Source organism: Mustela lutreola, chromosome 12 (genome assembly GCF_030435805.1).
Source record: "Mustela lutreola isolate mMusLut2 chromosome 12, mMusLut2.pri, whole genome shotgun sequence".
Taxonomy (NCBI): domain Eukaryota; kingdom Metazoa; phylum Chordata; class Mammalia; order Carnivora; family Mustelidae; genus Mustela; species Mustela lutreola.
Window position 1 is genome coordinate 1,109,500 of NC_081301.1, and position 27,887 is coordinate 1,137,386.

Sequence of the window (27,887 nt, forward strand, 5' to 3'; positions counted from 1 at the left end):
TGACCCCGATACCCAGCCATGGCCCTCCTTCCACCACCCCCCCCACCCCCCCCCCCCCCCGCCAGCCGACCATGGAGCTCAGGTGTGAGCACAATGGCTGGATCTGCTCCTGGCCATGGTGACACACTGTCTTGGCACCCAAAGCGGGCACCCCCAGCCACGCCCAGAAACCCGTCCCATTCCTGCTGCCTCCACCCGGACTGTGTGTGCCCATCAGGCCCGCAGAGTGAGGTACCCCAGGGCCAGTCCCCTCTCCTTGAAGTTGCCCCAGGGGACCGGAAGGAGCAGGTGGCAGTCTCTCCCGCGCGGTTCAGGGGCTCCTTTGCGTGGCGACCTTGGGTAACTTTGGAGCTATGCTCTGGGTTAAGGGGCCACAGGGATGCGCGGAACACAGGGTAGGTAGGGGGAGGGGAGGCCCCGAACGCGGGGGAGCAGCGCCAGAGCCCGGGGTGACTCGCCGCGCGGCCAGGCTGGGACCGGGATCGCGCCTCCAGGAGCTAGGTGACCGGGCGGCAGGGGCAGGGGGAGTGTCGCGGGGCGGGGCGGCGCAGGGCGGTGCGGGGCGGTGCCCCGGATCGCGCGCCGGCAGGGCAGTCGCGGGGCGGGGCGGGCCGCGCCTCACCTAGCAGCTTCCTGGGCGCGCTCGCTCCCCTCTCCGCCCCGGGCCGCCCCGCCCCTCCGCCGTCGCAATAAGGGGCACGGGCGCGCGGGAGGAGGCCAGCGGTCGCCTGCCCGCAGGTCGTCTTCTCGCGGGACGGAACTCAGAGCTGCAGCCGAGGCCCGCGCCGTCGGGGCTCCCCGGACGCCGCCGCCGGGGCGCGGTCCGAGCGTGGCGGGGCCATGGAGCTCTGGCCGTGGCTGACCGCGGCGCTGCTGCTGCTGCTGCTGCTCGTGCAGCTGAGCCGCTCGGCCAGGTTCTACGCCAAGATCACCCTGTACTGCGCGCTCTGCGTCTCGGCCTCCACGGTGGCCGCGGTCGTCTGCCTGCTGCGCCACCACGGCCGGACAGTGGAGAACATGAGGCAAGGGGACCTGGGCTCGGGGGTGGGGGGACAGCGCCGGGGCGCGGCGGGGCGGAGCGCGGGGGACACGGGGATCGCGCCGGCCGGGGGGACAGCGCCTGGGCGGGGCGGGGCGCGGGGGACGCGGGGACTGTGCCGGCGGGGGGGGGGGACCCGCGCCCGGGCGGGGCGGGGCGCAGAGCGAGGCCGCAGCCCGCTTCCGCTTTCCTAACTTTCTACTCTCCCGTCCCTCCTTCCTGCCCCGCCTGGGGATCTCGGGGCTCCCGGGCGGCGCGGCGGGCGGCGGGCGGCGGGCACGGGTCCTCGAAAGCCCACGTCACAATGTCTCCGCGCCCCGGCCCCGCGCGGACCCCGAGGGATTTCAGATGGTCTCGGTCTCCAGCGTCGCCGCGTCCTTCCGACCCTCCAAGGGCCCCGCGGGCCGCTCAGGGCGTTCTGGGCGGCGGGCGGCGGGTGGCGGAGCTGCCCTGGGCCAGCGGGGAGGCGCTGTCCCGCTCCACCCGCCGGGAAAGAGCAGGTGGGACCGCGGGGCTTGCAGGGGGTTGGGGGGTGGGGGGCTTTGCTGGAGCACCCGCCGGGCCTGGAGGAGGCGCAGGGGCGGGGGGCATCCCGGATCCCGGATTCCGGGTCCCGGATCCTGTCCTCTCTGCACCGCACGCCCCTACCCCCGTCTGACCTGGGCAATGAATGCACCTGAGATGGTCCCCACATGGGACTCTTTGCTTCCCGGCCTGTCCACCTAAGGAGGTGGGAGGCTGCGGGAGGGGTGGGTGGGTCTGACCCCTGAGGTCCAGCCTCAGAGTGGAAGGAAGGGAGCGGTGGCTGGTGGTTTTCTGTGGACCCCTCTGAACTGGGTAGTGCGATGGTGTGAGCCGGTGGGCGCCGGGTAAGGAGGCCAGGCCCAGCTGAAGAGTGGTGGGCCTCACTGGGTCAGAGGCTAAGGAGTGGGGGCTTCTTCCTGCCCTGTCTCCCTGTGTCTGATCCCAGGAGGGCTGTTGCAAACGTTTCTCTCTGTGGCTTTTGCAATGGCTTCTTGGCTGTGGCCTGCCGTGAAGATTCTGGGGTCCCTGCCCCCCGCCCCCATGTGGTTACAGGGCAGTGGGTGAGGGTTGCTGACTTGTCCATCCAGGTGGGCCCATGCTGCCGGGACTGGCCCACACTGCATGGGCCCTCCAGGCCCTGTCCTTAGGGATTTGTGGCTTCCTGCCCTACCCAGAGCAGAGCATGCTCCGTGGGTCTCTGGTGGCCTCGCCTACCACCAGCAGAGCCCAGATCACCATCCCAGGGAGCAAGGACCCCAGAGACAGCCCTCTTGTGGCCTTTCTGGCCATTTTCCCATGTGAAGACTTCTTCCAGGGGCTTCCTCAAAGCTGGGCCCACACCACTCGAGGACAGGGAAGCTGGAGGCCATGCACCTCTCTGAAGACGGGCCTGAGGTTAGGGTCCTGGAGTCCTGGAGCCCCTGTGGGCAGCAGGAGCCTCCCCTCAGCCTTGCTGGGGGCTGGCCTCCGAGCCAGAGGAGGGCGTTGGGTTCAGGGAGCCACAGGCCGGTGAGCTACTTGGAGGCAGTCCTGTCCCCCCACCCTGGAGCCAGGCCAGGGGATGGCATATGTGGTTCTGAGGTGGCAGGGGCGGGTGCAGGAGGCTGGCAGAGAGCTGGCCCCAGAGCAGGTCTGCAGCAGAAGGGAGGGAACCGGGAGTTGACAGTCCTCGTCCGTCCCTCTCAGCCACAGGTGTCATCAGGAAGCGTCTGTACAAGCAGCTTCCTCGCCTGTTAAAGGGACTGACTCACACTTCAAAGCTGCTTGCCGGGGTCAAGTCAGAAGTGACCAGTCTGCTTTCTCATTTGGAGGCTGGTCACACTCGGTCTTCCTTGGCCTGCTGGGGCTTGAGATTCTGGCCAACTGGGCTGAACCCCTGGGGACCCTGGAGGCTGGGCCAGTACCGGGTGGGGGCTTCCTGCTGCGCTCCCCTCTCCAGGGCACCCCCGGACTCAGGCTCTGTGAAGCGGCCACCTCAGGACGCTAGTGGGGTAAGAGGAGGTGCTCTGCTCGCCCCAGGGAGAGGCCACAGTCTCCTGTCCCGGACGCCCCAGCCGCCATGGTGATGGTGCTGAAGACCCCCTAGCCAGAGCTGAAGTGGGGGTACGGGTGGGGCCTGCTGCGAACAAAGTTCCCCCGGAGGGTGCGGCCTGGGGAGACAGACTAGGGGGCTGCTGCATGGCTCCGGGATCCAGGACAGACCCAGGAGCATGGAGGTGAGGGGCAGGGACACGCCCTCTCCTCACCCATTCGTCTTTCCTGGACTCCTGGGAAATCTGGGCATCTGGGCATCTGGCTTCCCTTCTCTCCGGCCCTGCTCTGACTTCTGGAAACTGCCCACCTCGCTGGGCGCTGCAGCGTCCGCTCCCATCTCCGGCGGCGTGTCGAGGTGCCCCACCGTGGGACGGACGAGCAGGGTTCCGTGCCTCGCTCCTCTGACGAACAGTCTGAGGCGCTCCCTGAAGCCAAGGCCTTGGGAGGCCCAAGGGGGGTTGGGAGGAGGCTGTTGCCTGCGCTCCCAGAGCTAAGACGGGGCAGAGCTGGGGTGCAGACCCCCCGCAAAGGCCGCCAGAGTGCACGTTTTCTGTGCTCCCTCTGTGCCCATCAGCGCGAGGGGCAGCAGCAGTGCTGAGAACCGGAGACCCAAGCTGTGGGTGCCTGGAGCTAGGGTGGGGGTGGGGGGAGCAGCCCTGCCCTGCCCGCTCCCTGCTTTCCTGCCTTCCCCGGAGCAGCAGCGGCCCCTCCCCACGGGGCTCCAGGCCACAACCCAAGGAGGCCTTTGCCTATTAGACCTCAATTCCGAGTGTGCAGGGAACAGCGATGGGAACAGAAGAGCAGAGGAGCCTCTGACCCCCTGGGGCCCGAGACCCCAGGATCCCTCCCAGGCTGGTTGTACACGGTGGAGTCCTAGGCCCTGTTCGCTCGTCCCAGGAGGCAGATGCCCTGGGAGACCAGAGTGAGGCCCAGCTGTGTGATGGGAACACAGTTTGCAGGATCGGGAAACCCTAGTGACGGCGGCCTCACCAAGAGACCACTTTTTCCTTGCATCAAAGGAGACCAGAGCTGGGCGGCCCATGCCCTGCAGATGAGTTCCAGCCTCCAGGCTGTGGCTCTACCAGGATGGGGGGCCCAGTGTGCATACACGACCTTGGCAGGGCCTCTGAGGGCTGGAGCACATGCTTCCGAGTCCATCTGAATGGCCAGGTCCCGTTTGGCCGCGGCTCTTGGCTTCAGGGGAGGTGGGGCCAGGAGACACTCCATCTCCTGCCTGTGGAACCTTGAGGAGGGGAGAACGGGGTTGCTTGGGCCAGAGACCTGGGGCTTACTGATGGCCATTAGGATTTGAACCCAGGACAGCCCAGCCTCTTAGCCAGCGCTCCCAGCCACTGTGTGGTCCCGGGGTGTGCACGGGTGGGGATGGAGTGCATTCGGGGGCCCCGTGGTACATGGGGGCTGGCAGGGAATCCTGGTTTTGCAGGAAAGTCTGGCCTTGTTTTTCTTGGAGTAGGATGGCCAGGGGCGGACTCCCTCCCTGGGACGTGCGGCTGCAGGCCCAGCTCCCTGGAGCCCCGGAGACCCTGGGTCAGGACCGGGGGCTCACCAGCAGCACCAGCTTCCAGCCCCCTGCTCTTCACCCCATTCCCCACAACCCCTCCTGTGACCGAACTCCCGGGCTTCTGGACTGGCCGGAAGCCCCGCCCCGCCCCGCTCGGGTCCCTCCCACTCTCCTTCTCTCCGTCTCCTCTCCAGCTTCAAAGACACTTGCTGGAAAACATTCCTGCTCTTGCCAGATGGTCTCTCTGGGGCCTCCTGTCCCCGAGCAGATCCATGGCTCTCTGTGGCCTTCCTGACAGAGCTGCCCTCAGGTGGGCCCCACCCAGACCCCTCACTCTCTGGGGCAAACCCAGCAGGGTCTAGCTGAGGACTCTAGCCGCCCAGATCTCCTGGGAGCACCCGAGCCCCGGGCCAGGGGCTGAGGGCAAGGTCCACAGGTGGCCAGGGCCTGGCCTTGAACTCCTTCCAGCCGGGGCACATGCTGGTGGGGGGAGGGGCGGGGTGGGGACTCTGTGGCTGCCCTCCCTGGATTCTTCCTATCTGCTTGTGACGTCACCAGTCACCGTTCCCGGGGTCCCAGCCTCTTGGGCACAATCTCCACGCCCTTCCCCTTTTCACCAGCAGGAGTGAAAGCTTCCAGGGGTGGGGTCAAGGGCAGTGCCCAAGGTCATGGCTAGGGAGCGGGAGCCAGGATCTGATCTGTCTCACCCAGATATTGGGAAGGCCCCGGGGTGGGGGGGGTCCTCAGGCTGAACACAGAAGGTCCAAGGAGGCTGGCTGGACTCCTGTGGGTGCTGGAAAGATCTGTGGTGTTTGAAGCCTTTGGGCGTTCTGGGCAGTTCCTGTCTGGGGTTAAGTCGAGGGCTCCCTGAGAAAGATCGGGAAGGGCCAGGACATCTCATCTGCTGGAGGAACAGCCCTGTTCCGGGGCCTTGAGGTGGAAAGGTGGCATCAGTCACCCCACCGGTTGCTGGTGGGTGCTTCTAGAGTGCTGCACCAGGCACCCAAGGCATCCCAGACCACCTGGGCTTCGAGTAGCCTGGGCTGCACCCCTGCCCACCTCCCTGGCTTCTCTCCCCAGGGGTGTGGGGGCTAGGGAGGGAGGGCAGCCCCCAGAGGTGCATGCGCATGTCCCGGGGCCAGTGCCAGGGACACCTGCTTCAAGCTTTGGGATCCTGACTCCCGACGGGCAGCTCCTGAGCCCTGCGGCTTGTGGAGGGGCACTCGGGTTAGGTGGGCTTTCCGTGCAGTGGGGCTGGTGCTCAGGACGGGGTTGCTGCTGCGGGCCAGCCAAGGGCATGGCCACCTCCTCCAGTCCTTCGGATGCTGGGTGGCATCCACAGAGCCTCGGGGAAGGGAGACAGACAGGTTTGCTTTTGCAATCCTGGAATGCCATCTCGCAATCCTGGGTCTTCACCCCACCCCACCTCCAGGGTGCCCTTTGCCTGGCAGTTTTCACGTGTTTTCCAAAAACGAGGTAAGGAGGTGGTTCCGGCCCATCCTGGGTTCCCTGCTGCATGACCTTGGGCAAGTCACTTCCACTTAGGTTAAACTGCCTCTGAGTGTCCCACCCCGTGGGGTCGCTCCCTGAGCCAAACAGGAGGCTTCCTGTCATGCCCTCGCCCAAGGCAGGTGCTGTGCGTGCCTGGACGGTGGGCCTGGACGGCGGGCCTGGGTGGTGGTCCGCGCTGGGCCTGGGTGGGGGTCCGCGCGCTCCGCTCTCCCGGGCAGGGACCCCTCCCTGGCTTTCTCTCCCTGGAGCTGCTGCAGAGCCTGGCTGGCCGCCGTCTGCATTGAGAAAACTGTGAAAACAATAGACGTCGTCACCACTTTCACAATAAACCTTGATCCTGTGCGGCACTGGGAAGGGGACAGGTGGACAGGCGTCCACGTGTGACCGGCGCCTGTCCTGTGGCCTGTCCGCTGCCCACCGCCACAGCAGCAGGTGTGCATGCTTGTCCCCCGGGAGGCCGCTGGCTGAGGTCTGTGCCCAGCATCTCCCAGGGTTCCAGAAACCCCCCACCCGTGGTCAGTCCCTACATTACGTTCACCAAGAAGTGCAAACAGGAAGAGGGAGGAGTCCCGGACACACGGTGGGGACAGTCGCACAGCCCCGAGGGGGGATTTCATGCTACTGAACCGGACGTTTAAAAATGGTTAAAATGATGGGTTCACCTGGGCGGCTCGGTCGGTGAAGCGTGAGGTGTCTGCCTGGAGCCACCAGTGCCTGCAGCCCCTGCGTCATGGTCTCCCCTTGTCAGCCCCAGCCAGATCCGACTGCCACCTCGCCTCTCCTTAGCGGGGGATGTTCACATGGTCTCGGGTTTTTCTTTTTTTTGAAAGATTTTATTTCTGAGTAATCCCTGCAACCCCACGTGGGGCTGGAGCTCAAAATCCTGAGATCAAGAGTGGCAGGCGGCGGCCCTCCAGGTCTTCGAACCAGACCGCCCTTGAGGACTGCAGGCCTGCCTCTTGCAACTAACTGCCTTCGGGTCAGACCCTGGGAGAGGGACCAGATTTCTTTTCTTCTTTCTTCCTTTCCTTCCCTTCTCTTTCCCCTTTCCTTTTTTTTTTTTTTTTTCCTTTGTTTCTTTCTTGATTTATTTATTTATTTGGGAGAGCACCCACAAGCCCGGGAGGGACCGAGGGAGACGCAGACTCCCCACCGAGCCTGAAGTTTGGGTTCAATCCCATGACCCTGAGATCATGACCCTGAGCCAAACCAAGAGTGGACATTTGACCGACCCTCCCCCCCCCCCCGGGCGCTGCAAGACCAGATTCTGCGCGGCTTTGCCCAGGTGCTGCCGCTGTCTCCCCGAGCAGCCCTGTGAGCAGCTGCCGGTTCCTCCTGACATCCCGGCCGACCCCTCCTGGCCTTCTCTTCGGTCCAGGCCAACCTGAAGAATGAAAACGGGGCTCCCGATTTGATGTGCGTTGCTTTGATTTCTAGCGAGAGGGAAGATGTTCCATGTTTCTTGGACCTTCCCGTCTTTCCCCTGGGTGAAGTGCCCGCCGTGTCCTCTCCGTGTCCCCGCAGTCGTCCTAGTGGCTGAGAAGCGGTCTCTGTAGATGAGAAACGGTGCCCGCAGACATGAAGCAGCTGGTCAGCCGCTCAGCCTGTGTCCAGGGCCGGCTGGGACGCAGGTCCCCGAGCGGGAAGGGACAAGGGGGTACGTCTGGCCCGAGCTGGCCAAGACTGGCAGGTCCAGGGAGAGGGATGGCCGGTCTGATCGTGCAGACAGCTGGGGCTTTGTGGCCGCCCCTCCCTGGGCCTCCATGCCCCCATCTGCAGCGGTCCTCCCGCGGGAGTCTGTTTTGCGAAAGGGCAGTTGAGTGAGAGCCTGGCTTGCATACCCAGAGGGCAGGTCCCCAGGCATCCACTCCCAGAAGGCCCGAGAGGAGAGGAGGAGACGGATCCACAGACGCGGGGGGGCAGGGCCGGGGGAAGGGGCTCTGTGCGTCACGGGGGGATTGAGTCCAGTCTGGGAAGGGCGCATTCTGCAGGGACAGAGGGACGGACGTCCGTGGGAGCATGTTGACATCCCCGAGCTGTGCCCGAAACAGCAGTTCGGAGGGTGCGTTTTAGGGCTCTCCTCTCTCGAGGGCCGTCCCCGGGCCTTGGGCAGCTCGTTACTCACCCCGTGTGTAAAATGGGGAATCGCTTCCTCGCCGTGGGCGCTGTTGAGGGGCTCAGATGCCTGGGGGGGCTGTGGGGGCTGCCCCAGCCTTCTGTGAGCAGTGCAAGGGTCCTGGGTCAGTGGTGGGTCAGCCCCCACGGGGGACAGGAAGGACCGGGGGGGAGTCACAGGGCGCTGAGCCTCACCCTGTGGGCTGACCCCTACCTGAGGCCGTCCCAGGTGGGGCGCTTGTCCCAGCCGTGTCCTCCAAGGCCGCGGCACCTGCGTCCACAGCCATACGCGCCCACCCTGAAGGTCCCCGATGCCCTCGGGCAGCCCCTGCAGGTGCCGCGGTGGGGGTGAGGGTACCAGCCCAGCGTGGCTACTGCCCTACACTCCTCATGGCAGGGTGGGGGGGCACGTCCCCTCGTATCCGAGTAGTCATCAGCCCCTGGGAAGGCCTCCTCTTGATCTCTTGTGGGCACCTTCTTCGCGGTGTGGCCCTGCCCTAAGGGGACTGTTACGTCCCCTGCCAGGTTTTTTTCCCCAGAGCCTACAGGTGGGGGCCCGCCTCTGCAGGGAGCAGGGATCCCTCCCTCTCTCGGTTGGGTTTTTATTTTATTATTTAAGGTTTTATTTATTTATTTGACAGATCACGAGTAGGCAGAGAGGCAGCCAGAGAGAGGGGGGAAGCAGAGAGCCCGATGCGGGACTCGATCCCAGGACCCTGGGATCACGACCTGAGCTGAAGGCAGAGGCTTTAACCCACTGAGCCACCCAGGCACCCCTATTTTATTATTTTTTAAAGATTTTTAGTCATCTCTGCACCCAACATGGCCTGGAGCCTGTGACCCTGAGATAGGAGACCCTTGCTCATCCAGGCAGGGCTTTTTGATGCTGATGTGGCTGAGAACCACACCCAGCCCAGCCCTGGGGGCTCTCAGCCTCCAGTCCCCTTCCAGCTGCCCCTGGCTAAACAAGCAGGGGTGTGGGGTGAGGGCGGGGCTCCACAGCAGGTTCCCCCAAAGCAAATATACAAGAGGACGCCCCCCCCCCCGCTTTGCCAGGTGCCCAGTCCCCAGAGGCTTCGCTCCTGTTCCCGCCAGGGAGGCAGGAGACCCGGCTGCACTCGCTGACCCCTGGAGGGACAGGACCCGAAGGCTCTTGGAGGGGAAGTCGAACTCAGGGTCCTGCCAGCAGCCCGAGAGAGGGCCCGCTGGGCTCCGTCTGCTGTCTGTTCCCGACAGCCCTTCCCGGCTCCCGGCTGGAGCCCAAGATGGGATGCAGGGCAGGGGACCCCTGCTCACTGACACTGTCTCCTCTCAGGATCATCAAATGGTTTGTCGTGAAGTTCAAGTATGTGTTCGGCCTTCGTTTCGAGATCAAGGGTCTCCAGAAGCTGGAGGTGGACCACCCCTGTGTCATCATTTCTAACCACCAGAGCATTCTGGACATGATGGGTAAGCCGCAGGGGGGCTGGTGGGAGAGCAGGCCCTTCTGGCTGCAGGCACAGCCTGGGACACTGCTCTGGCCCCTGTGGGATGGAGTGGGGGGGCGGGGGCTTCAGAGAGGTGGAGCCTGGGCCAGATGACTGGTGGGCAAGGGGCGTCAGCCCAGGCCAGGGGGACCCGTGCCTCCCTCCGGCTGCATGACAAGACTGTGTGTGTGCCTGAGGCTGGGGACGCGGCTCTGCTGCCCTCACTCTGGCAGCTGGGAGCTCTGCCTCACCCCTCCCTTTACAGGCGGGCAACAGGCCGAGAGTCCACATGACTTGGCCAGGTAGCCCGTAGGAAGGCATGACCTGGCCCAGGCCTGCTGGTGGTCGAGGCCCAGGGCTGGCTCTCTCCTCCCCGGGGAGGTGGCTTCCCGGCTCTGAGCCCGACCCCCACCTGCCTGGTGTCCCGTGGCCACCTGCAGGGCTGATGGAGGCCCTGCCCGAGCGCTGCGTGCAGATCGCCAAGCGGGAGCTGATCTTCTTGGGGCCCGTCGGTCTGATCATGTACCTCGGGGGCATCTTCTTCATCAACCGGCAGCACTCCAGGACCGCCATGACCGTGATGGCTGACGTGGGCGAGCGCATGGTCAGGGACAATGTGAGTGTGGGGCTGGCCGTGCTTGGCCGTGCGAACACCCCGCCGGCGGCAGCTGCCGGTCGGTACGTCAGCCCGAGGGCACCGCGAGGTCGGGGGCTGAGCCCGCGCTGGCACACGGACACGCCGGCGCATTGGCAGTGGTGGCCTCAGCTGAGAGGCGGGGCTCCTTAGGAGGGGGCGGCCCAGGGCCGTGAGGGATAGTCCAGGACAGCCGCCACCTCTCTCCCCCGCAGCTCAAAGTGTGGATCTACCCTGAGGGCACGAGGAACGACAACGGGGACCTGCTGCCCTTCAAGAAGGGCGCCTTCTACCTGGCGATCCAGACCCAGGTGCGCCGGGGGACTGCCCTCCTAGCGGGCCGGGGAAGTGGGTCCAGGTTGGCTTAAAGCCCAAGGTGACTGCCTGGTCAGGCTGGGGCCACTGGGGCTCGGGACCACCTCCCACTGGGCAGGTTCCGGGCCCCCTCACCCCTCGAGCAGCTGGCTTCTGGCCTGCTGCGGGGGGGTCGCCCTTCACCCACTCTGAGCACCAAGGCTAGTGCCGATGGGGCCAGCACCCAGCTTCGGCACCCGCCTTGGTCGCTGGCGGGCAGGGCCCCAGGGGAGGCAGAGGCGGCAGGCCTACTTGCTGGGCTCCTGCGCAGGCCTAGCCCTTGCTGGGCCCTGCTGACTGTGGGCGGGGCCGATGAGCAAGGCCTGAGGCTGGGGGTGGGGTCGGGGGCCAGCCAGAGCCAGGCGGGCCCAGGACGACCTGAAACCCCCGCACTGGGCCCCTTGAGCTCCAGGGCGTGGTCTGCCCCAGGAGCGATCCCTGACGAGCTGGGGTGCCTCCAGCCCTGGGGCAGCGTCTCCCGGTGGGGAAAAGGTGGTCTGGCCCAGTTCGTGTAGGGGACAGTGGTCGTCTGTGGTCAGGGTCAGGGGCTTCCGTGCTGCCTAGTCAGGGTCTGGGTGGTGGCTGGGCAGGGTCTGCTCCTGGCACCCCCCAACCCCTGCACAGTGACCTCCAGCATCCCCTGGTATCTGGCCCTGAGCAGCGAGCTCTCCTTGCAGAGGCTCCAGCTCAGGCCCCTGGAGGTGGTGGTGGGAGAAGCAGCCGGTGAATGGGGTGGAGGAGAAGCCCCGGCTTTGAGCTCTCAGCCCCGCGGCCGGCAGCCCCTCCAGCTGGCGGGTGGAGGGCACCCCTGCCACACGCCTGGGGCTGATGTCCCTTCCCTTCACTGCTGGCATGGGAGAGAGGACCTCGGGGGAGGGGAGAGGATGCCGAGGGGGCTCTGGTGAGGCTGGGCTGGTGCAGCCCTGGCTGGAGCTGGGACGCGCTCCCTGTCCTCTGCGCTCCCCCCGCCCGCCGTCTGCAGCCCGCCTGTGCTCCAAGCCTGCAACCTGCTGGTATCAGGGAGAGGCTCCCTGACCTCCAGGGTTAACCATGGCCCCCAGGGGCCGTTTCTGACCGTGCTGTCTTCCAGCAACACCAGCAGAACCTGTCCCCTCCCCAGCGACAGCTGTCCCCAGTCTCCCTAGGATGACCTCAGTGACCTCCAGCTAAACTGTGCAGGGCCCTGCCCCCCTGGGCATTCTTAGGGACCCAGTGGGGGCACAGACGTGAATCGCAGGGACATGTGCCAGCCCAGGAAGGGGTCCTGGTGGGGAGGAGGCTTGAGTGACATGTGGGAGGGGTTTATGGAATGCTGGGGGCAGGGCCTGCTGGTATTCCTGGAAGCACCCTGGTCAGAAAGAGCCCCCGGGGTAATCATTAACGTAGGGCCTGGAAGGTGTCCCAGGCCTCGGGGTCAGTGCCTGGAAGGGCCCTGTGGCACGTCACCTTGCCTGTTTTGCAGCCACAGGGACTCCTGGGACCTCCTTAGGCAGAAGGCAGGCAGGTGGCAAGACTCCCCCCACTAGCTCATCCTGGGGCTCAGGGGGGCTGGAGGTGGGCTCCTGCACATCCTCAGGCACCATGGCTTCCTGTCTGCAGGTGCCTATCATCCCTGTAATATACTCCAGCTTCTCCTCCTTCTACAACCCCAAGACGAAGCTCTTCACCTCAGGTATCAGCCCTCCACCTGCGTGCCCACCCCCCACCTGTGCACAACCTCGAGCGTGGCTCCTTCTCAGTCCTTGGGACAGCCGCCCAGGCCCTTGTGGGGTAGTTCCTGTTTCGGGGAGGCTGCTGTAGGTCAGTGATCCCTCGGTGAGGAGGGTTCACACACACACACACACACACACACAGGCCCAGGCTGCAAAGCAGCCGCCCAGGTGTCCTAACTATTCCCGCCCCCATCCCGTGCCCACCTGCCGTGGAGCTGGGGGGGGCGGGGGGGGGGTTCCAGAATGTGGGCATCTGGTGCCTGGGCAGGAGGGGTGGGGGGTTGACGGGAGGAGCTGGGCTGCGTCCCCCCCCGCCCCCCCACGTGGGAGACTCGGGGCCGCCTAGACCAGGGTGGAGGATGGAGGTGGTGGGTGTGGGGCGCCCGGGAGGGGGTGGGGGCAACTTCAGGAGGAGAGGAATGTTCTGGACCTCGGGCAGGGCTCGCGGGGCACCCGGTTGTGAGCCCCTGCGGAGTGCGGGGTCGGGAGCTGCAGCTTTGCTTGTCTGGTGACTCACGCTTGAAAACCAGCTGCCTGAGCCTAGGGTGTCCGGGAAAGGAAAGACCCCAGCCCTGCCTTGGGCGGTCTGGAGGCCCCAGGGAGGCCAGTAGGTGGCCGAGGAGGAGGGAGGAGGGGAGAAGGGATGCGGGCGGACAGGGGCCCCAGGCCACTGATGGCCGCTCTGCTCCGACAGGAACCATCAAGGTGGAAGTGCTGGATGCCGTCCCCACCAGGGGCCTCACGGTGGCCGATGTCCCCAAGCTGATGGACACCTGCCACCAGGCCATGAGGACCACCTTCCTCCGTGTGTCCAAGACACCCCAGGAGAATGGGGCAACCGCAGGGCCTGGTTCCCAGCCAACCCAGTAGCTGAGGCCTGGGCTGGGGCAGGACCTGGGGACAGGACAGGCCGGGCCAGGGGCAGGGCCTGGCGGGAGACAGGAGAGAGGGATGTCTTCCCTGCCCTGGTTGCTCAAGATCACTGTGTCCCCTAGGGTCCCCCCGCTTTCATTCAGGGCTCTGGATGCAGGAGGCTGCCTCTTGTCGTTGGCCTTGGACCCAGGCCTTTGATGTCTCCCCAAAAGGAGAGCTGGCTGGAAGCTCCCCAGGAAGCCCACGCTGGTGCCTCTTGGACGTGGGAGCAGGCCGGGGACCAGCTGGGCAGACAGGCAGGGCTGAGCTGCACGGCCTCGGGAGACGCTGCACCCTCCTGCCTGAGCCTGTGGGGCACGGGGTCAGGCTGGGTGGCCCCCACAGCCCTCTGGGAGAAACGGGACTCTGCGGGGGGTGGTTGGACCCCCGCTCTCGTGCAGCCTGGGCCTCAGGGAGAGCCATGGAGCAGAGATCCTGCTCCCGGGCCTTGGGAGCAAGCCACCCGGTGGGCACTGCACTCCGTCCAGGTTTTTTAATAAACGAACTCTTGGAAATCCCTGGTAAGTTGAGGTCACTCAGGGTGGCGGGCATGCTGGGGGTCTGGGGAAGGAGGAGACAGGTTTGCTCTTTGGCTGCTGGCCGTGGGGGGGGGGGCGGGTGGAGCGAGATTGTCACCGAGAAGCCATTGTCATTTTCCCGGGAAGCACTGACAGTAGCCCCTTTCGGAGAGGGGGACCAAGACCCCATGCCCCAGGAAGGCCCGGTGTGGCTGGAGCCCCTTCTGGGCCCCACGGCTGCCCCTTCACCCTCCTGCCAGCCAACGGCCGGTGCCCCATCAGAACGCCCTCCAGAACCCACCAAGGGCACAGCAGTTCCTGAACCTTCGTTTTATTCGGACACAGATGAGCAGTCCCCCAACATGCTGCCCGGCAAGCGAGACTCATGACTCCCCACCCCCAGCCACGGGCCCACTCACTGCTGCTGGCCCGGCTGCGGCAGGATCACACCTAGGAGGACCTCTCCTGCCACCCTGCCTTGGCTCGAAACCCCCCTCCTGCCTGACCCAGCACAGTGGGCAAGGCGCTCAGTAGCCAGAGCCAAGGACCCGGGTCACCCGTCACAGCTCCTCCTTGCAGGGACCTGCGGACAGACAGAGCTGAAGTCAGGGGTCACCGTTCCCCACCGCCTTCCCCCACTCCAGGCAGATCCGCTCCCTCAGACTATGGCTGCTCTGCCCCAGTCTCTGGTCTCTCTGTGGGCGCAGGCTGGGCACAGGTCCCATGCTCCCAGGGAGCTCTGTGGGGAGGGGGTGGCACTCACAGGACCCCAGCTGCTCCTCCAGGAAGGAGATCTGCTCGCTCAGAGAGTCGATGCGGTCCAGCTGCTGGAAGGAGTGAGCCAGGAGGCTGCTGGGGTCCGGGAGCCCATGCTCCAGGGCCCTCGAGGCCAGGCTGTGCAGTGGAGCAAGCACCAGCTGCAGCTTCTGTGGGCCAAGCAGAAGAGACCCTCTGTCCCACAAGGCTTTTAGGGACCTCTGTGGCCAGTAAAGGCTCTGCAGGGCCCTGGATGTCCACCAGAGGGAGCGCCTGTGCCAGGAGAGCCAGGTGCATGAGTAGACGGACACCTTGCGAGCCTGCCAGGCAGTGGTCTCCAAAGCCTGGAGTCCCAGGTCAGAGGAGCTGGGGGGGACGGGGGATGTGCTAGCGCTTCCAAGGGTTTATCAGGCCAATGGCCCCCTGGACTGCAAGGACAAAGGTAGGGGTAGGAACTCTGTGCTGCTGAGGGTGGAGGCACGGCCAAGCCAGGCCCCTTCTCTTCTGGGGCCCCCAGGCCTGCTCGCCCTGCCTGGCCTGGGCTGTCAGTACCCAGGAGGCCGCCTTCCCGGGGTCACCCCCACGGAGCCCCACAACCCCTGAGGGCCTGAGCTGCACCACAGGAGACCGTGTGGGGCCAGGCCTCACCTGCTCCAGGACGTCCACCCGTGACCGGAGTTTCTGCACTTCCTCCTCGACGGCGCTATCCACGCCTGGGGAGAATCCAGCCCTGAATCAGGCAGGCCGGGCTCCCGGGCCCACACCCCAGGCTGGCTTCTGGTCCCTGTGCCGAGGCCGAGGCCTCACAGAGGGTGGCGGCGCACACAGCCCTGGAGAGGGGGCAGATGGGGCTCGAGCCCCTCCCCCATCCTAGGCAGCTGGGGCGCCCCACGCAGCCGTGCCCTGCCCCTCTGCACCAGGGTCCCTGCCACGCTGAGCCGTCCAAGCCGAGGTCCACGGGGCGCTCCTGGTGCCGAGCTGCCGACAGCGCATTATTACTCACGGTACGAGTTTGAAGTGTCACAGCGCGTACCAAAAGTAATAATGTCCCGTCGCCAGCAGAGGTGTGGTGTCTCCGGCTGCGGCGGCAGGATGTGGAGAAGACCCCGGGGCGCCGTCTTCCACGCTCTCGGCTGAGATGAGGCCCCCTCGGCAACCCTCCCCACAGTGCCCCCCAAGAATCACCCCCACCTCTGCTCTGGGGAACATCTCCACTTCTGCCCAGGTTGGGGAGATGGCCAGCAGCCCAGGCCACACGGCCCCCCGCAGTCCCCAGTGTGCCCAGCGCCGGTTGGCAGGATGAGGCCCACCCCTGCTCCCCGCCCTCCCCGACCCCTTCCAAGCAGAGCAGCAAGGATGGGGGGACACCTGGGAAGTTTACCTGTAGTGGGATTCGGGGCTACCCTGGGGGTCCCTGTCTCGGGCAGGCAGAGCGCGCCGTCTGCAGACCGGCCGTGCCCTTCTCGACACTGACACCAGTAACTGCCCACAGTGTTGACGCAGTGCTGGGGACAGGTACCCTGTCCAGCCCTGCACTCATCCACATCTGCAGGAAAAGGGGCGTCCGCTAGGGAGTGGAACCCACACCGGTCCCCCTCAACACAGACCTGTTTGTGGGCCGCCCCCGATGCCCAGCGAGGACCCCGGAGGACCCTTCCCCTCCGGGAGGACAGCAGGCAGCCTCACCTGTCTGGCAGGTGTCACCCCGCCATCCTGCAGGGCAGTGACAGCGGCCTGGCTGGATGCAGGTCCCTCCGTTCTGGCACGGTGGCCGGCATATCGCTGTCAAAAGGGAAGGCCCGTCACAAATGGAGGGAGGTCCCCAGGGCACCACGGGGGGCAGCCAGGGAAGGGGGGCCATACAGCAAGGAGGCAGTCCGCTCAGATGGAAGTAGCAGGTGCTCTGCCCGGGTCTGCGGGGCCCCGGGGACAGCCGTGCCCCTCTCACCTGCTCTGCAGGCCCTGGGGAGCCCGCTGGTCCTCTTCCAGCCCGGGCAGCAGGCGTAGCGGGGCCTGGGGGCAGCCGGCCCAGGGCTGCGGCGGTAGGCAGTCCTGTAGATGGTCCTGCGCGGTAGGTGGGGACAGCGAGTCAGTGGCAGCACCGGTGGTCTCCCAGGTTCCCCACCCCGCATTTCCTCCCCGGGCGCTGGGCCCATGGACACTGAGGGTGCCCCCTACCAGCCCGGCTCAAACCACAGCCTCAGAGTCCTGGACTCCGGGGCCCTCCCCTGAGCAGGTGGGGAAGGGGACTGTGCACCAACGGGCCCCTCCTAGGCCAGTCCGCTCAGTGAAAGGGACAGGGAGCAGGGCCCCGCCCACACTGCCCCCACCTTCTTGGCCAGTGTGGGGGGTGGGATGTCCCACAGGAAGGGCTTTGAGAACCCCACAGACCACAGGCAGCGGAATCTCCTTAAGCCGCATTTCCACAGCTGAGCGCGGGAGGCTACACCCCTTGTGCAGGCGGTCAGCCAGGGGGGTGACCGTCGGGGGCCGTCACGGGGAGAGGGGTGCCCACCGGAGCTCGAGGCAGGATTTGGAGAGGCAGGCATCATGTCAAATGCATAAGAACTTGTAGCCAGCACCCCGAAAGCAGAGGGCAGCAGACAGGACGGTGAGCCCCCCAGAGACGAGGGTGGGGGAGCAGAAAAGGGGCTGATGTCTGAGGTTACTACGGCCACATCCTGAGATCGAGACTGCCCGAGTCAAAACAGACATCAGCCTCCGCCGTCCACTGGGACGTGGGCCCAGCTTCCCACCTGGGCGGGGGGCACTGATGTGTGGCGGGTGGGGGCACTGCGGGGGCAGGGCGCTCACCGGTAGGTGCTGCAGGCTCGATGCCCGTCACAGGTGGTGAGGAAGGGCTGGTACACTCGCTGCACGAAGGACTCTGACTCGGGCCCCCGGGGAGCCCCGACGGCACACACCCTGCGGCTGCAGAGATGGGGGCGCGGGCCAGTCAGTCCCACAGCTCCCAGCCCGGAGCCCAGAGCCTTCCAGCCCCGGAACCAAGGGAGCCAAGAATCGGGGGAAGGGGCTTCCCAGCGTGCCCACAGGAAGGACCCTCATCAAGAGTGACAAGGAAGAGCCATGCCCCCCCGCCCCAGTACTGGGGGTTGCCCTGAGGACTCCTGGCTGCCCACCCTCAGCACCGCAGCACCCAGAAGCGCAGGCCCCCCCCCTCGCTCTGACTCACCCAGGCCCAAAGACGTGCTCAGTGCCACCCACCACCAGCACCAGGAACCACAGCAGCAGCAGCTCTCTGGGGCTGAACATGGCCCGCGCCTGCGGGTGGAATGACCTTCTCCTCAGGGGGGCCTGGAGCACAAGGCATACCCCGTAAACCCCTCTGCAGATCCCTCCTGGAGCCCGTTCCCTGGCTCTGGGACACCTGCCCAGCTCAGCCACTTTGCTGGGACCTCCCGCTGCAGGAGAGCCCCCAGGGGCAGTGGCAGTGTCAGCTGCCCCCTCCTCCCGCCCGCCTCAGAGAGGCAGGCCAGCCCTCTCCCCAGCACAAAGGGCCGGGAACTACAGAAGGACCCCGATGGCAGCAACAGAAGCCGGTCCCCTTTCCTGGGGCCAGAGGCGTCTCGGTCTGGGTGAACCTGACGGCACCTGCAGCTCCAACAATGTTCACTTAGGAAGGTGGGGGCCCAGGGGGAGCACCTGGGCTGGATCTAGTGCCCTCATGTCATGGCAGGGGAGTCCCCATCCCGGTCTGCAGACGGGGTGGGAGTGGGCAGAGCTGGAACCCAGCCCGGCTGGCTTGGTCCTTCTGGCCTTCGATGTCCTCACCTGCCGAATGGGGAGCCACGGAGGGGGGCGGCTGGGAGTCTAGGAAGGGTCAGTGCGAGGAGCCATATGGCCCTGCACAGAGTGGGGCAGAGCCTGCGTGGGAGGGGGCACTCCTGCCCTGGAGTCTGACCAGTCTGCTCCAGGGCTCCCAGGACAGTTTTGGGGGGGGGTTGGAGGGGACTGGAGCTGCCTTCCCCACAGGCCAGTGGAGCCAAATGCCATCCTTCCCTTCTGGGGATGGACGCCAGGGACCCGGGAGAGCATTCCTGGGAATGTGAGAAAGCCCAACCCAGAATTAATGGTCTGCAACGAGCCCAGGGGCCTGTGCAGTGGCGGGGAGGAGGCGGCTGCCCACATGTGTGGCAAGCACCTGGGCAGACGGGGCCCTCCAGAGGCCCCCAAGGGGCTGGGTTCTGGCCGGGCGGGCAGCCCCTGGCCCCGCAGGGCATCCAGCCGGAAGGACATGGAAAATAGTTGGACTTCTGTGTGGCAGGAGGTGAAAGCAGGGTGGGGTCACCCCCTTCTCTGGGACTCCATTTCCTCAAAGACACCACGAGGGTCTCAGAGACCCCTCCTCTACCTGACAGCTGGTCCCATACGGAGTGACCACCATGAGCTGCTGCTGAGCGCTCAGCCCTGCCAAGCTTGACCGCACGGGGAGAGTAATGCTGTGACAGGTCACGAGGTCGGCTGGGAGTGGAGCCCTCGCCCTGGCCCACGGCAGCCCAGAGACCCAGGTGAGGCGGAAGGCAGCTGGGGGAGAGTCCTTCCCTCACCCCCTGCTTGCTGTGGGGGCCCAAGAAGGGAAGCTATGGTGTTGGGACTTAGTTTGGGGCAAGGTCATGTCCTGCGAGCCAGCGTGGGAAGAGGAACTCTGGGAGTGGACCCTGGGGGGAGCACACTCTTGGAGGCATTCCTGGGGGTCTAGGCAAGAATTGAAAGGATGGGAACAAGTGGGCCCGGGGAGCTGGCCCTGGGAAAGCAGAGGTGGCCGCAGGGCCCGGGGGCTGGGCAGGCGCACACGAGGGTCCCACGGAGGCTGTGCCTGCCTGCCCGAGGTAGGGGGAGGCTCTCTTCCTGCAGATGTAACTGGACCCCCCATTCTCACCCCAGCCCTGCCCCCACTCCCTGACAGCCGCTTAGAAGTGGCCCGCGCTTGTGACAGAGGAGACTCAATTCTCCAAGTCAGGCTTTCTCCGGCCCGGAGGCCGCCGGGCAGCCTGCGCTGGGCCACAGTCTCATTTCCCTTTGCAGCCCAGCTGGGGCGGGGGAGCCCGAGCGGGGGCGGCCGCGGCGTCTCAGGTGGATGAGCGGTCACATCCCGCCCTCCCCGAGGGTCAGCAGCAGCCCAGCCCGCGCCCCTCCCGCCCACCTGCCCGCGCCGCGTCCCCCGCAGCGCCCACCGGGAGGGCTGGGGCCGCAGAGGGAGGGGCCGGCCTCGCCGCAGAGCGGCGCCCCGGGGCCCCCCTTCCGCCTGGACGTTAGGACCCTGGGAGGGCGGAAAGGCGGGGTGACAGGCCATGGGGAAGCGTCCTCTCCGCCGCCGGCCCCAGCTCCCCTCCCCGTGCGCGGCGGACCGCGGGGTGGGGGTGAGGATGGAGAGAGGCGCGGGGTCTGGGGCCTGCGAGGCCCTGAGCCAGGCCCTGCGGGGACGCTCAGAGCCCGACGCGGGTGAGGGGCTGCGGCGCCCCCCGGCCCCGACACCCCTCGCGCGCGGCCCCGCTCGTCGCCTGCTACCGGCAGGGGGCGCCCTTCACGGAGGCCGCTGGGCCCATTCTCCGGACCCGGCGCACGGCCCGGCAGGGCTGGGGGTCGCGCCCCCGCGCCGCAGCCCCGGCGCCCTCGGCCCGCTCACCTCTCGGCTCCCCGCGGTCGCGCTGCGTCGCCCCCCGGCTCCGCGCGCGCCCGGGCCCCCGGACTCCCCCGCCCCAGCGCGCGGCGAGCGGACCCCGCCCTCGGCGCCCCCCGCGCCCCCACGCCCCCCGGCCCGGCGCCCGCTCCCTCCGCACTCACCGCCCGATCCGGGCGCGCACGCGCCGCCGCCGCCGCCGCCACCGCCGCCGCCGCCGCCGCGCCGAGGGGCCCCGGCCCCGCCCGCCGCCCCGCCCCGACCCCGCCCCCCGCCCGCCCCGGGTGGGCTCCGAGCCCCCGCGCCCGCCCCCATTGCGCAGATGGGGACACTGAGGCCCGCGGCGCACGGCGCCCCGCGGGCAGGGCAGTGAGTCAGCCCGAGCCCGGGACGCCGGACGCGCACCCGCCTGAGCGCGCTGCCGCCCCTCCCGGGCCGGCGCCGACCCCGCAGCAGGACGCGCGGCCGCAGGGGACGCAGGACTGGGACTTGGTCAGGTGTCCGGAGGCTGCGTGGGGAGCCCGCTCTGGTCGGGGGAGGGGGAGGCCCTCGAACTCCCAGGCTGGGCACCGAACCATGCGGATGGCCGTCGCAAGGGGGTGGCCAGCTCACTCGGCAGCAGGCGCAGACTAAAGCTGACCGCGACTTTGCAGTCACCCGTAGGGTGGGCAGAATGACCCACGCGGCCCGGGCACCCGTATTTGCACGAGGTCACACGGAGAGCTGTGGCTTGGTGGAGCCTGGCCAGAGCCTAGGTGCGATCTCTCAACCAGTGTGTCAGGTTAGGGGCTCTGTGGGACTCCCACTGGGTTAGGGTTAGGGTCAAGACCACCCCCGGAGGGGCCCCCCCCTCCGGGCCTCCTGGGCTCCATTTCTGCACGTGTCAGGTGGGCTAAAGCAGCCCTTCCCCGCAGAAGTGCCCACCAAGCAAGGGGGCCGGAACCAGGAGCAGGCACGCCCCACCTGCAGGGAATTATTTGGTCACATCCACACCACGACTCTCAGGGCCCTCAGTGCATGCCAGGTGCAGGGCCTGCTTCCCTCCAATGCTTCTGCCCTTGAAGCAGGGCCTAGACCCCAGTCACCTAAGTGCATGTGTATGTAGGATGTTCCCAGGCCCAGCTGGACCCCCTGCTTGTGCCCAGAGCATCTGAAGCTTGCTGTGGGACTCACCTGGAGAAGGGGGCTCTGTCATTCCCCCGGACAACGGTGGCAGCTGCTCTTCCGGCAGGCAGGGCTCCTGGTACTTCCCTCTAGCCGGACTCTGCTGGTCAGAGCCATAGTGTGGGTTAGTGCCCAGACTGGTCACCCTGATGTTCAGGGGCTGGGATGGCGGCGACAGCCAGAGCTGAGTGGGTCTTTCTGAGTGTTGCCTGTGGCTCACACCCTCAGCCTCCAGGATGAGCCAGACCGGCCTCAGGTCCCAGGAGAGGGGGATGGACAGGCTGCTGCAGTCATGCACTGCAAAGCGCAGGGTGCTGGGTGAGGGTCCTTCTTGGGGAAGGGGAAGGCTTCTTGGAGAGCTAGTAGCTTGGGGTGTCAGGTTAGGGCCCGCTTTGGTACATGAGAGCTAAAGGACAGGAGAGGAGCCCGATGGCTGGACAGAAGCCCCCAGGGTGAGAGGGCCCTGAGAGCCCCTGACAGATGGTCTGAGGGCAGCTGGGGCAGCAGCAGCTGGGATGCTTGTGACCATGACAGGCTCCTGCCGCTGAAGGACTTCAGGGCCCCCGGCCCCTGAACCTGAGCAGGGCAGCCCTCACTCAGACCCAAGCAGGGAAGAGTTAAGAGCCAGGCCTAGGGGAGACCTTCCCCACCCACTCCCCTGCCCCCATCCTGTCCAGCTGGGCCCCTGGCCCTCACTCAGTTGCTAACCCCGGGCCGCGGCCTGCTGTTCTGCTTCTTCATGTGAACCACGGGGCTTCCCCAGACAGACCACGGCCGTGGCCGTGGGACCACGGGAGCAGCGGAAGCCAGAGAAGCCTCCAGTGGGGCTGGGGTCTTGGTTGGGGACTCGGGCACTCTGGCTGGAGGAGGGGAGAGGGAGAGCAGGGGCTCCCCGAGGGTCCAGTTGGGCTGTCCCTGTGCCTGAGGACCTCACCCATGCCCCCAAGGCCAGGCCAGCAGGACGTGGGGGGCCGCTCTTGTCTACTCAGCACACCCAAGGAGCCTGGCCATACATCTGGCTTTGGGCTTCCTCTGCGTGAGGCCAGAGCCCCCTCCGCCTCCCCTCCCAGACCCACGTGGGGAGAGCCTGCCCACGCTTGGGGGGTGGCCCTAGGACCCCTGGCTTTGAGAGGAGAGCCCAGACGACCTTAGGAGCTTCTCCAGGATGGCGGTCGGCCGGGAGGGCGTGTGGAGGGGAAGGCCACAGGCCGCGTCGGTCTTCTCCTCTCTGGGGTCACAGTGGCTGCTGGACCACCCAGGGCTCAGTGTCCCAGCCAGGCAGGCCAGAGTCGGTCTAGACCAGGCCACCTACAACGGGTGTCCTTGGCCAAGGGGCTTGAGTGTCCCCAGCACGGTGGGAATGGCACCATCAGGGAGAAGAGCGAGATGATGCCCGGAGGCCCGGGTGTGGAGCTGGCGGGCGGGCCCCCAGCCGACAGGTGCCCGGCCAGCAGGTCTGTGGGAGCCAAGGGTGTGCTCACCCCACTTGGCCCGCTCCCTGTCCCCGAGGCCACCCCTGCCATACCTGATACTGCCCGGGCCCGGGCTTGGCCACGGCCCCCATCGCTGCCCGCTCAGGCCAGAGGAGGATCCTGCCCTGTCTGGCCGCCCCGAGCGCCTCCGGAGGCCGCCTGCCTGGCCTGACCGCGGAGCTCTCAGCTGGGCCGTGCGGGGCAGCAGTCTGCGGGTGGGGAGGCTCCTCCCGGGGCAAGGAAGGGCGGCTTTTTATGCTTCATCCCGTGTAAATCAGGATTGGGATGGGCCCTTCCCGGCCGGACTTCCTGTGTGTGTTCCTTGCTGATAACAGGGAGCGGCTAGCGAACAAACAGGAGGCCCTGGGACGGGTGGGGGCCATCCAGGGGGTGGCCTGGTCGGATTGTGGGCAGGGGTGGGGGAGCGGTCCCCTGGGATTTCAGAGTCTAACTCTGAAGCAGCCGGAGACCAGGCGCAGGCCTGGCTGGCAAGCCTGGGACCCGCGGGTCTCAGCGTGTGACACTGGGAAGCCACCTTCTGGCCCCATCAGCCATGTTACCGAAGCTCCACAGGGGGTACTGTTTGTGCTCTGACCCTGGATTCTCCCCAGGCCAGGCACCTGCACCCCCAGATGTGTATGCCCAGCGTGGGAATCTGGAGGGACCCCCGCCCTGGGAGGGGGCCCCCGGCCAGAAGAGACCTGGGGATGGGCAAGGTAGGCTGGTGGTCCGGACACAGCCCCCGAGGCCCAGAGTGGCTGAGAGGGTCAGGGAGGACAGTCACCAGCCCAGAGATTTGGGCCTCCTCCAGGAAGGGGCTACCCGGGGGGGGGGGCAGTGAGCCCCCTGCTCCCGGAGGTGCACCCACCAGGGTCCTCTTCCCGGGGCAGGCAGAGCACATCCCCCAGCCCTCTCCCCTCCCTCGGCCTCCAGCAGGCAGAGGAGTGCCAGGCTGGGCATGGAGATGGAGGAATGTAGGGTCTTTGGGAGACCACCAAGGGTGCTTCCTCTGTTTGGCCCCGGGGTTCACCCCCAGCCCTGGGACTGACTTCCAGTGTCCTCATTTAGGTGGTGCTGGGAGCCCGCTGGCTGGGCCTCAGTCGCTGGGATCATGGGTGGCTGGAGACCCAAGGGGACCTGGGCAGCTGCTGAGGACACCCCCGGACCACACAGTTGGCCGAGGGTCCCTGATCCAGCAGGGCCACACCAGACCTCTGCTGGCTGTCCCAGGGGGTTCGTGCCCTGCTCCGGGATCAGCCCCCGCCCACCCACAGCCGGAACACCCCTGCTCGCCCTTACCTCCCTCTGGCCCCACCTAGCTGGGTGTCCTGGCCAAGACGGAGGAGGGGGAGCCGCTTGGAAAATCCCCCAAGGGAATGCTGAGAGCAAGAGGGACCAGCCTCCTCCCCACCCCCACAGCTTGCAGGTTGGGGGGCTGCTGCAGGCACAGGGCTGGGGGCCTCGCTAGAGGGTAGGGTCCAAGCTGGGCTCTGCCCCCGCTGCCCGCCCCACCCAGAGCACACCCAGAGATGGGCTCCGAGCCCCTGCAGACACCAGGGCCGGCCTCAGCCATCCTCCTCTGTGTACAGACAGGGGAGCTGAGGCCTGGGAGAGAGAAGAGACTGGGCCCAGGTGAGCAGCGAGGCAGAGGGCTAGAAGGGGTCAGGGTCAAGACAGCTGCTTTCTTTTCTCAGAGGGGGCTCCCTCGGGGGCAGCGCCCAGTCCCCCAACCTTCCCTGCGGGGGGGGTGGGCTGACCTGGGAGTAGCTAATGAGCCAAACAGTGGATGATGAATGTCTCACCCTCCCTTTAAAGCTCGGCCGTGTGAGGGAACTTTCTGGAATGACGCTCCAGAGCACAGACGTGCAATACATACATGGCGAGAGGGAAGAGAGTCGGTCTCCCTGGTCCCTGGGAGCCGGCCAGGGTGGGGTGCCGGCTCTGCCGCTGCCAGCGGGCTCTCTGAGCCCCCCACAGGTCCGCACTTGCCTCCTGACCCGCTCTGCCCTGCCCCCAGCCCCTCCCTGAGCGGAGATCAGAACCAATCCACGGAGAGCAGGCTTTGGATCAGGGCGCCAAGGGATGGCTGTGCCCGACTTGATGCTCACCCCTCCGCCAGGCGCTGCACTCAGGCTCCTAGAGTCTCAAGGACCAGTGCAGGAGGAGGCTTAGGGTCCTGCCCTAAACAGGGCTCAGCTCCTCGGGGTCTGCCCTGGGGGGGGGGCGGGTACAGGTGGAGGACAGAGGTGGAAGTGACAATTTCTTGGACTCCAGGAGGTCCCGGGGCCCTGGAGGGGGTGAGACGTGCTTTATGCCCCATAGGCACACCCCAGGGTGCTGGGACGGTGGCAGGGGGCTCCCCCTGGGGCGGGCTGGGACCACCCTCCCGCCCACGAGAGGCAGGGCCTCTTACCACCTCTGATGGTCCCTGTTTAGGGTCCAGGAACACACGGCTCACCGGCAAGGAGTCATCACTGGAAGGAGTCTGACCTGGGCCTGCGTCCCCTGAGGGCACGGTGGGCCCCGGCAGTTCGCTGTCCACACCTGGGCAGCTCCAAGACCTGGGCCTAGAGCCTGGCCAGCTTCTGGTATGGCGTCCAAGGCTGGGGAAGCTGGTCCCAGCTTCGCTTTCTGTTGCTGGAGGCTCTGGGCCTCAGTTTCCCCACCCACCCCGTTGTCAGTAGGGCTGGATGGTTGCAGCTGCCCCCCCCCCGGCTGTGAACTTTCTGAAGTTGTTGGAAAGGGGTCTTGCCGCCTTACCTTCCCTGAGTGTGCTGCTCAGGCCGTGGGGTGTGGCAGAGATCCGCCAGAGCCTTCGCGGTCCTCCTGGGACCCCCCACCCCTGAGCTTTGGGCCTCTGCAGCCCCAGGAAGGGGTAGACCAGGCCCCCAGCAGAGGCCGGCTTGAGGCCGAGGGGCCCCAGGCGAGGTATGTGAGCGGGCTGCAGGAAGGAGAGAGAAGAGCCACCGGCAGAGAGATGGGCTTCCTGTTTCCCTCCAGAGCAGCCGCGGCCTCAGGACAGGGTGGCTCTGTCAGCCAGGCTGGGCCCGGCCTCTCACCAGATGTGCTGAGCCTTCACCAAGGGGTGCGGCCGGCCCAGTGACCGTCCGCAGCGGGGCCTGGCTACCCCTGCGCTGGGTCTGCATCTGAGTTGGGTGAGGTCCCAAAGGGAATCAGAGGTTTTCTAGGGAGCCTGGGGGTCTTCGTGCTGCATCATCTCCCCCACTGCCTGCTGCCCCCTGTCCGGTGCGCCTGCTGGAAGCGCTGGGCCAGACTCTGTGCAAGGCCCTCACGAAATTACCTTCAGGTGATGTGACTGAGGCCCCCAGGGGAACGTGCTCGTCCAAGGTCAGCCAGTGGGAACTGGGAGCCCTGGATGGGGACACTGGGGGGGGGGGGGGGGCCGAGCAGCGGGAGACCCTCTCTACGCTGCTTCCCAGACCTTACCTGCTGGGGACTGTCCATGCACTCACTGCTCAGGCCGGAGGCCCAAGATACGGCCTTCGCCCTGTCTTTGTGTCCCCATGGGCTCTGCCTCCAGAGCGTGTCCCACCAGCTGCTGTCCCATTCTGGTCTGGGCCACCATGCTTCCTGCCTGGGGGACCTCCTCCTCAGCCTGTGGGGCAGCCCTGGCCGCACCCCAGTTCTTTGTGAAGGTGACATCAGTTCATGTGACCTCCAGCTTCAGCACAGCTGAGGGCTTCCCATGACACTGGGGACCGCGTCTGATCCCTCACACGTGTGGCCTGAACCCCCTTCCTGAGCACCAGCTCCCTGGAGCAGAGACAGACCACATTTGCCTCGCTCTACCTCGCTCCCTCAGGGACAGAGCTGGCCCCTAGCAGGGGTGCGAAGGGCCACCCCCCACCACCCCGCCCAGATGGGCGCCCAGCCCAGAGGTGGTTCCATGTGCGTGTTGCCGTGGAGTTGTGCACAGGGGCGTGGGGGGAGGGTAAGCGTGCATCCCCCCAGGGGATGCCCCCATCCCCCCCCCAGGTGACCATGCCCCCACTGGCACAGCACGGTTCACCCGCTTTGAGTTCTAAGTATGGTGCGGGACAGTGTGCCCGTGGGTCTGGCCTCGCCCACTCCAGGCGTGTCTGCACACGCTCGGTGTGGCTGTGTGGCTGGCGGCGGCTTGCCGGTCCCCTGAGCAGCTCTGTCTTCCACAGGGAGGGCAGGGCCGCGCACATACTGCCGCTTTTGGCTGTTACCAGCCGTGCCGTTCTGAACATTTTTGTGCCGGGGTGTTGGCATTTCTCTTGGGTGCCTAAATCTGGGCCTTCTCCAGGAGAATTACTGGTCCCAGGAGACGCATGACATCAGGGACTGCCCAGGTCACCCCCGAGGGCTGGGGTGTTCTGGGTGCCTCACATCCTCGTCAGCACCTGCTACTGCCTAGTGTCTGATTTCAGCCATTCTGATGACTTTGCCGGGCTAACGTACTATTCTTTCTGTAACATGGGGAGAAAGACTTATTTTATAGACGAGACACCTGGGTGGGCTGAGAGCCAGCCATGGGGTACGTGGGGGGCCATGTGGTCCCCAGGGTGCCGAGCTCTGGGCTTCAGATTGTCTGAGCAGCCTGCAAGCTACAGGCCCAGTGAATGTCCCGGGGTGTTGGGTCTGGGCAGCGGACAGAGAAGGGGCTGCCCACTGGAGAGTAAGCTGGGGGATCCCCTGTGTCACTTCTGCTGTGAGTGTGCAGTGTGTCCCTGGCTACCAGGGGCCTCCCCACCACTGAGAGCCCCCACCACTGTGCCGGGGCTGTTGGTCAGCTTGAGGTTGAGGTGGACACTGGGTCCTGCTTGGAAGCTCCGGGGGCAGGCGTTTGTGGTCAGGCCAAACCCTGCACCACCACCACCATCCCCCGCCCACCCTGGAGGGTCACCTTCAGGGTCCTCAGCCCCAAACCCCCAGTTTGTCCCAGTGCCAGCTTCGTCTGGAACCCAGGCTCCTCCAGGCTGTGGAGGCCACCCCCACCCCCTTGGGGCTCCCTCCTTTGTGGAGGC

The 27,887-nt window shown here is 66.4% G+C and overlaps 3 protein-coding genes across 10 annotated transcripts; 1 reads left to right on the forward strand and 2 right to left on the reverse strand.

Moving 5' to 3' along the window:
- The first annotated feature begins 609 nt into the window (after positions 1–609).
- Positions 610–13,839, forward strand: AGPAT2 (1-acylglycerol-3-phosphate O-acyltransferase 2). 4 transcript variants are annotated; one of them, XM_059141581.1, is made up of 7 exons: positions 610–1,022; positions 9,562–9,695; positions 10,153–10,328; positions 10,562–10,657; positions 11,378–11,423; positions 12,300–12,500; positions 13,107–13,426. In XM_059141581.1, exons 1-7 carry the CDS (start codon positions 841–843, stop codon positions 13,280–13,282), a joined length of 1,011 nt encoding a protein of 336 aa, XP_058997564.1. In that variant the 5' UTR covers positions 610–840; the 3' UTR covers positions 13,283–13,426. The 4 variants fall into 4 exon arrangements, with proteins under 4 accessions (XP_058997564.1, XP_058997567.1, XP_058997565.1 ...); XM_059141582.1 differs by having other exon boundaries at positions 624–1,022; positions 12,300–12,372; positions 13,107–13,839; XM_059141584.1 differs by lacking the exon at positions 11,378–11,423 and having other exon boundaries at positions 619–1,022; positions 13,107–13,241.
- A 318-nt stretch (positions 13,840–14,157) lies between these two features.
- Positions 14,158–22,950, reverse strand: EGFL7 (EGF like domain multiple 7). 5 transcript variants are annotated; one of them, XM_059141588.1, is made up of 10 exons: positions 22,929–22,950; positions 21,413–21,503; positions 17,792–17,913; positions 17,413–17,529; positions 16,547–16,662; positions 16,285–16,380; positions 15,980–16,144; positions 15,247–15,311; positions 14,606–14,768; positions 14,158–14,425 (listed from the first exon to the last, which is right to left on the reverse strand). In XM_059141588.1, the coding sequence occupies exons 3-10, from the start codon at positions 17,869–17,871 to the stop codon at positions 14,403–14,405; spliced, it is 825 nt and encodes a 274-aa protein (XP_058997571.1). In that variant the 5' UTR covers positions 17,872–17,913; positions 21,413–21,503; positions 22,929–22,950; the 3' UTR covers positions 14,158–14,402. The 5 variants fall into 5 exon arrangements, with proteins under 5 accessions (XP_058997571.1, XP_058997573.1, XP_058997570.1 ...); XM_059141590.1 differs by lacking the exon at positions 22,929–22,950 and having other exon boundaries at positions 17,792–17,880; positions 21,413–21,506; XM_059141587.1 differs by lacking the exon at positions 22,929–22,950 and having other exon boundaries at positions 21,413–21,506.
- LOC131812967 (uncharacterized) lies at positions 19,705–27,763 on the reverse strand. The gene is made up of 5 exons (XM_059143019.1): positions 26,323–27,763; positions 25,636–25,816; positions 21,413–21,700; positions 20,645–20,747; positions 19,705–19,879 (listed from the first exon to the last, which is right to left on the reverse strand). Exons 1-5 carry the CDS (start codon positions 26,536–26,538, stop codon positions 19,705–19,707), a joined length of 963 nt encoding a protein of 320 aa, XP_058999002.1. The 5' UTR covers positions 26,539–27,763.
- Between the last annotated feature and the right edge of the window lie 124 nt (positions 27,764–27,887).

Coding starts and splice junctions, on each gene's coding strand:
- AGPAT2 (XM_059141581.1), top strand. CDS start 841: ATGGAGCTCTGGCCGTGGCTGACCGCGGCGCTGCTGCTGCTGCTGCTG. Junction 10,329..10,561: donor AGCGCATGGTCAGGGACAAT/GTGAGTGTGGGG, acceptor TCTCCCCCGCAG/CTCAAAGTGTGGATCTACCC. Junction 10,658..11,377: donor ACCTGGCGATCCAGACCCAG/GTGCGCCGGGGG, acceptor CTCTCCTTGCAG/AGGCTCCAGCTCAGGCCCCT.
- EGFL7 (XM_059141588.1), bottom strand. CDS start 17,871: ATGTTCAGCCCCAGAGAGCTGCTGCTGCTGTGGTTCCTGGTGCTGGTG. Junction 17,530..17,791: donor GAGCACGTCTTTGGGCCTGG/GTGAGTCAGAGC, acceptor CCATCTCTGCAG/CCGCAGGGTGTGTGCCGTCG. Junction 14,426..14,605: donor GGAGGAGCAGCTGGGGTCCT/GTGAGTGCCACC, acceptor GTCTGTCCGCAG/GTCCCTGCAAGGAGGAGCTG.
- LOC131812967 (XM_059143019.1), bottom strand. CDS start 26,538: ATGTCACCTTCACAAAGAACTGGGGTGCGGCCAGGGCTGCCCCACAGG. Junction 21,701..25,635: donor GAGCAGCACACTCAGGGAAG/GTAAGGCGGCAA, acceptor TGCGCTTTGCAG/TGCATGACTGCAGCAGCCTG. Junction 20,748..21,412: donor GACAGAGCCCCCTTCTCCAG/GTGAGTCCCACA, acceptor CTCCCCACGCAG/CCTCCGGACACCTGACCAAG.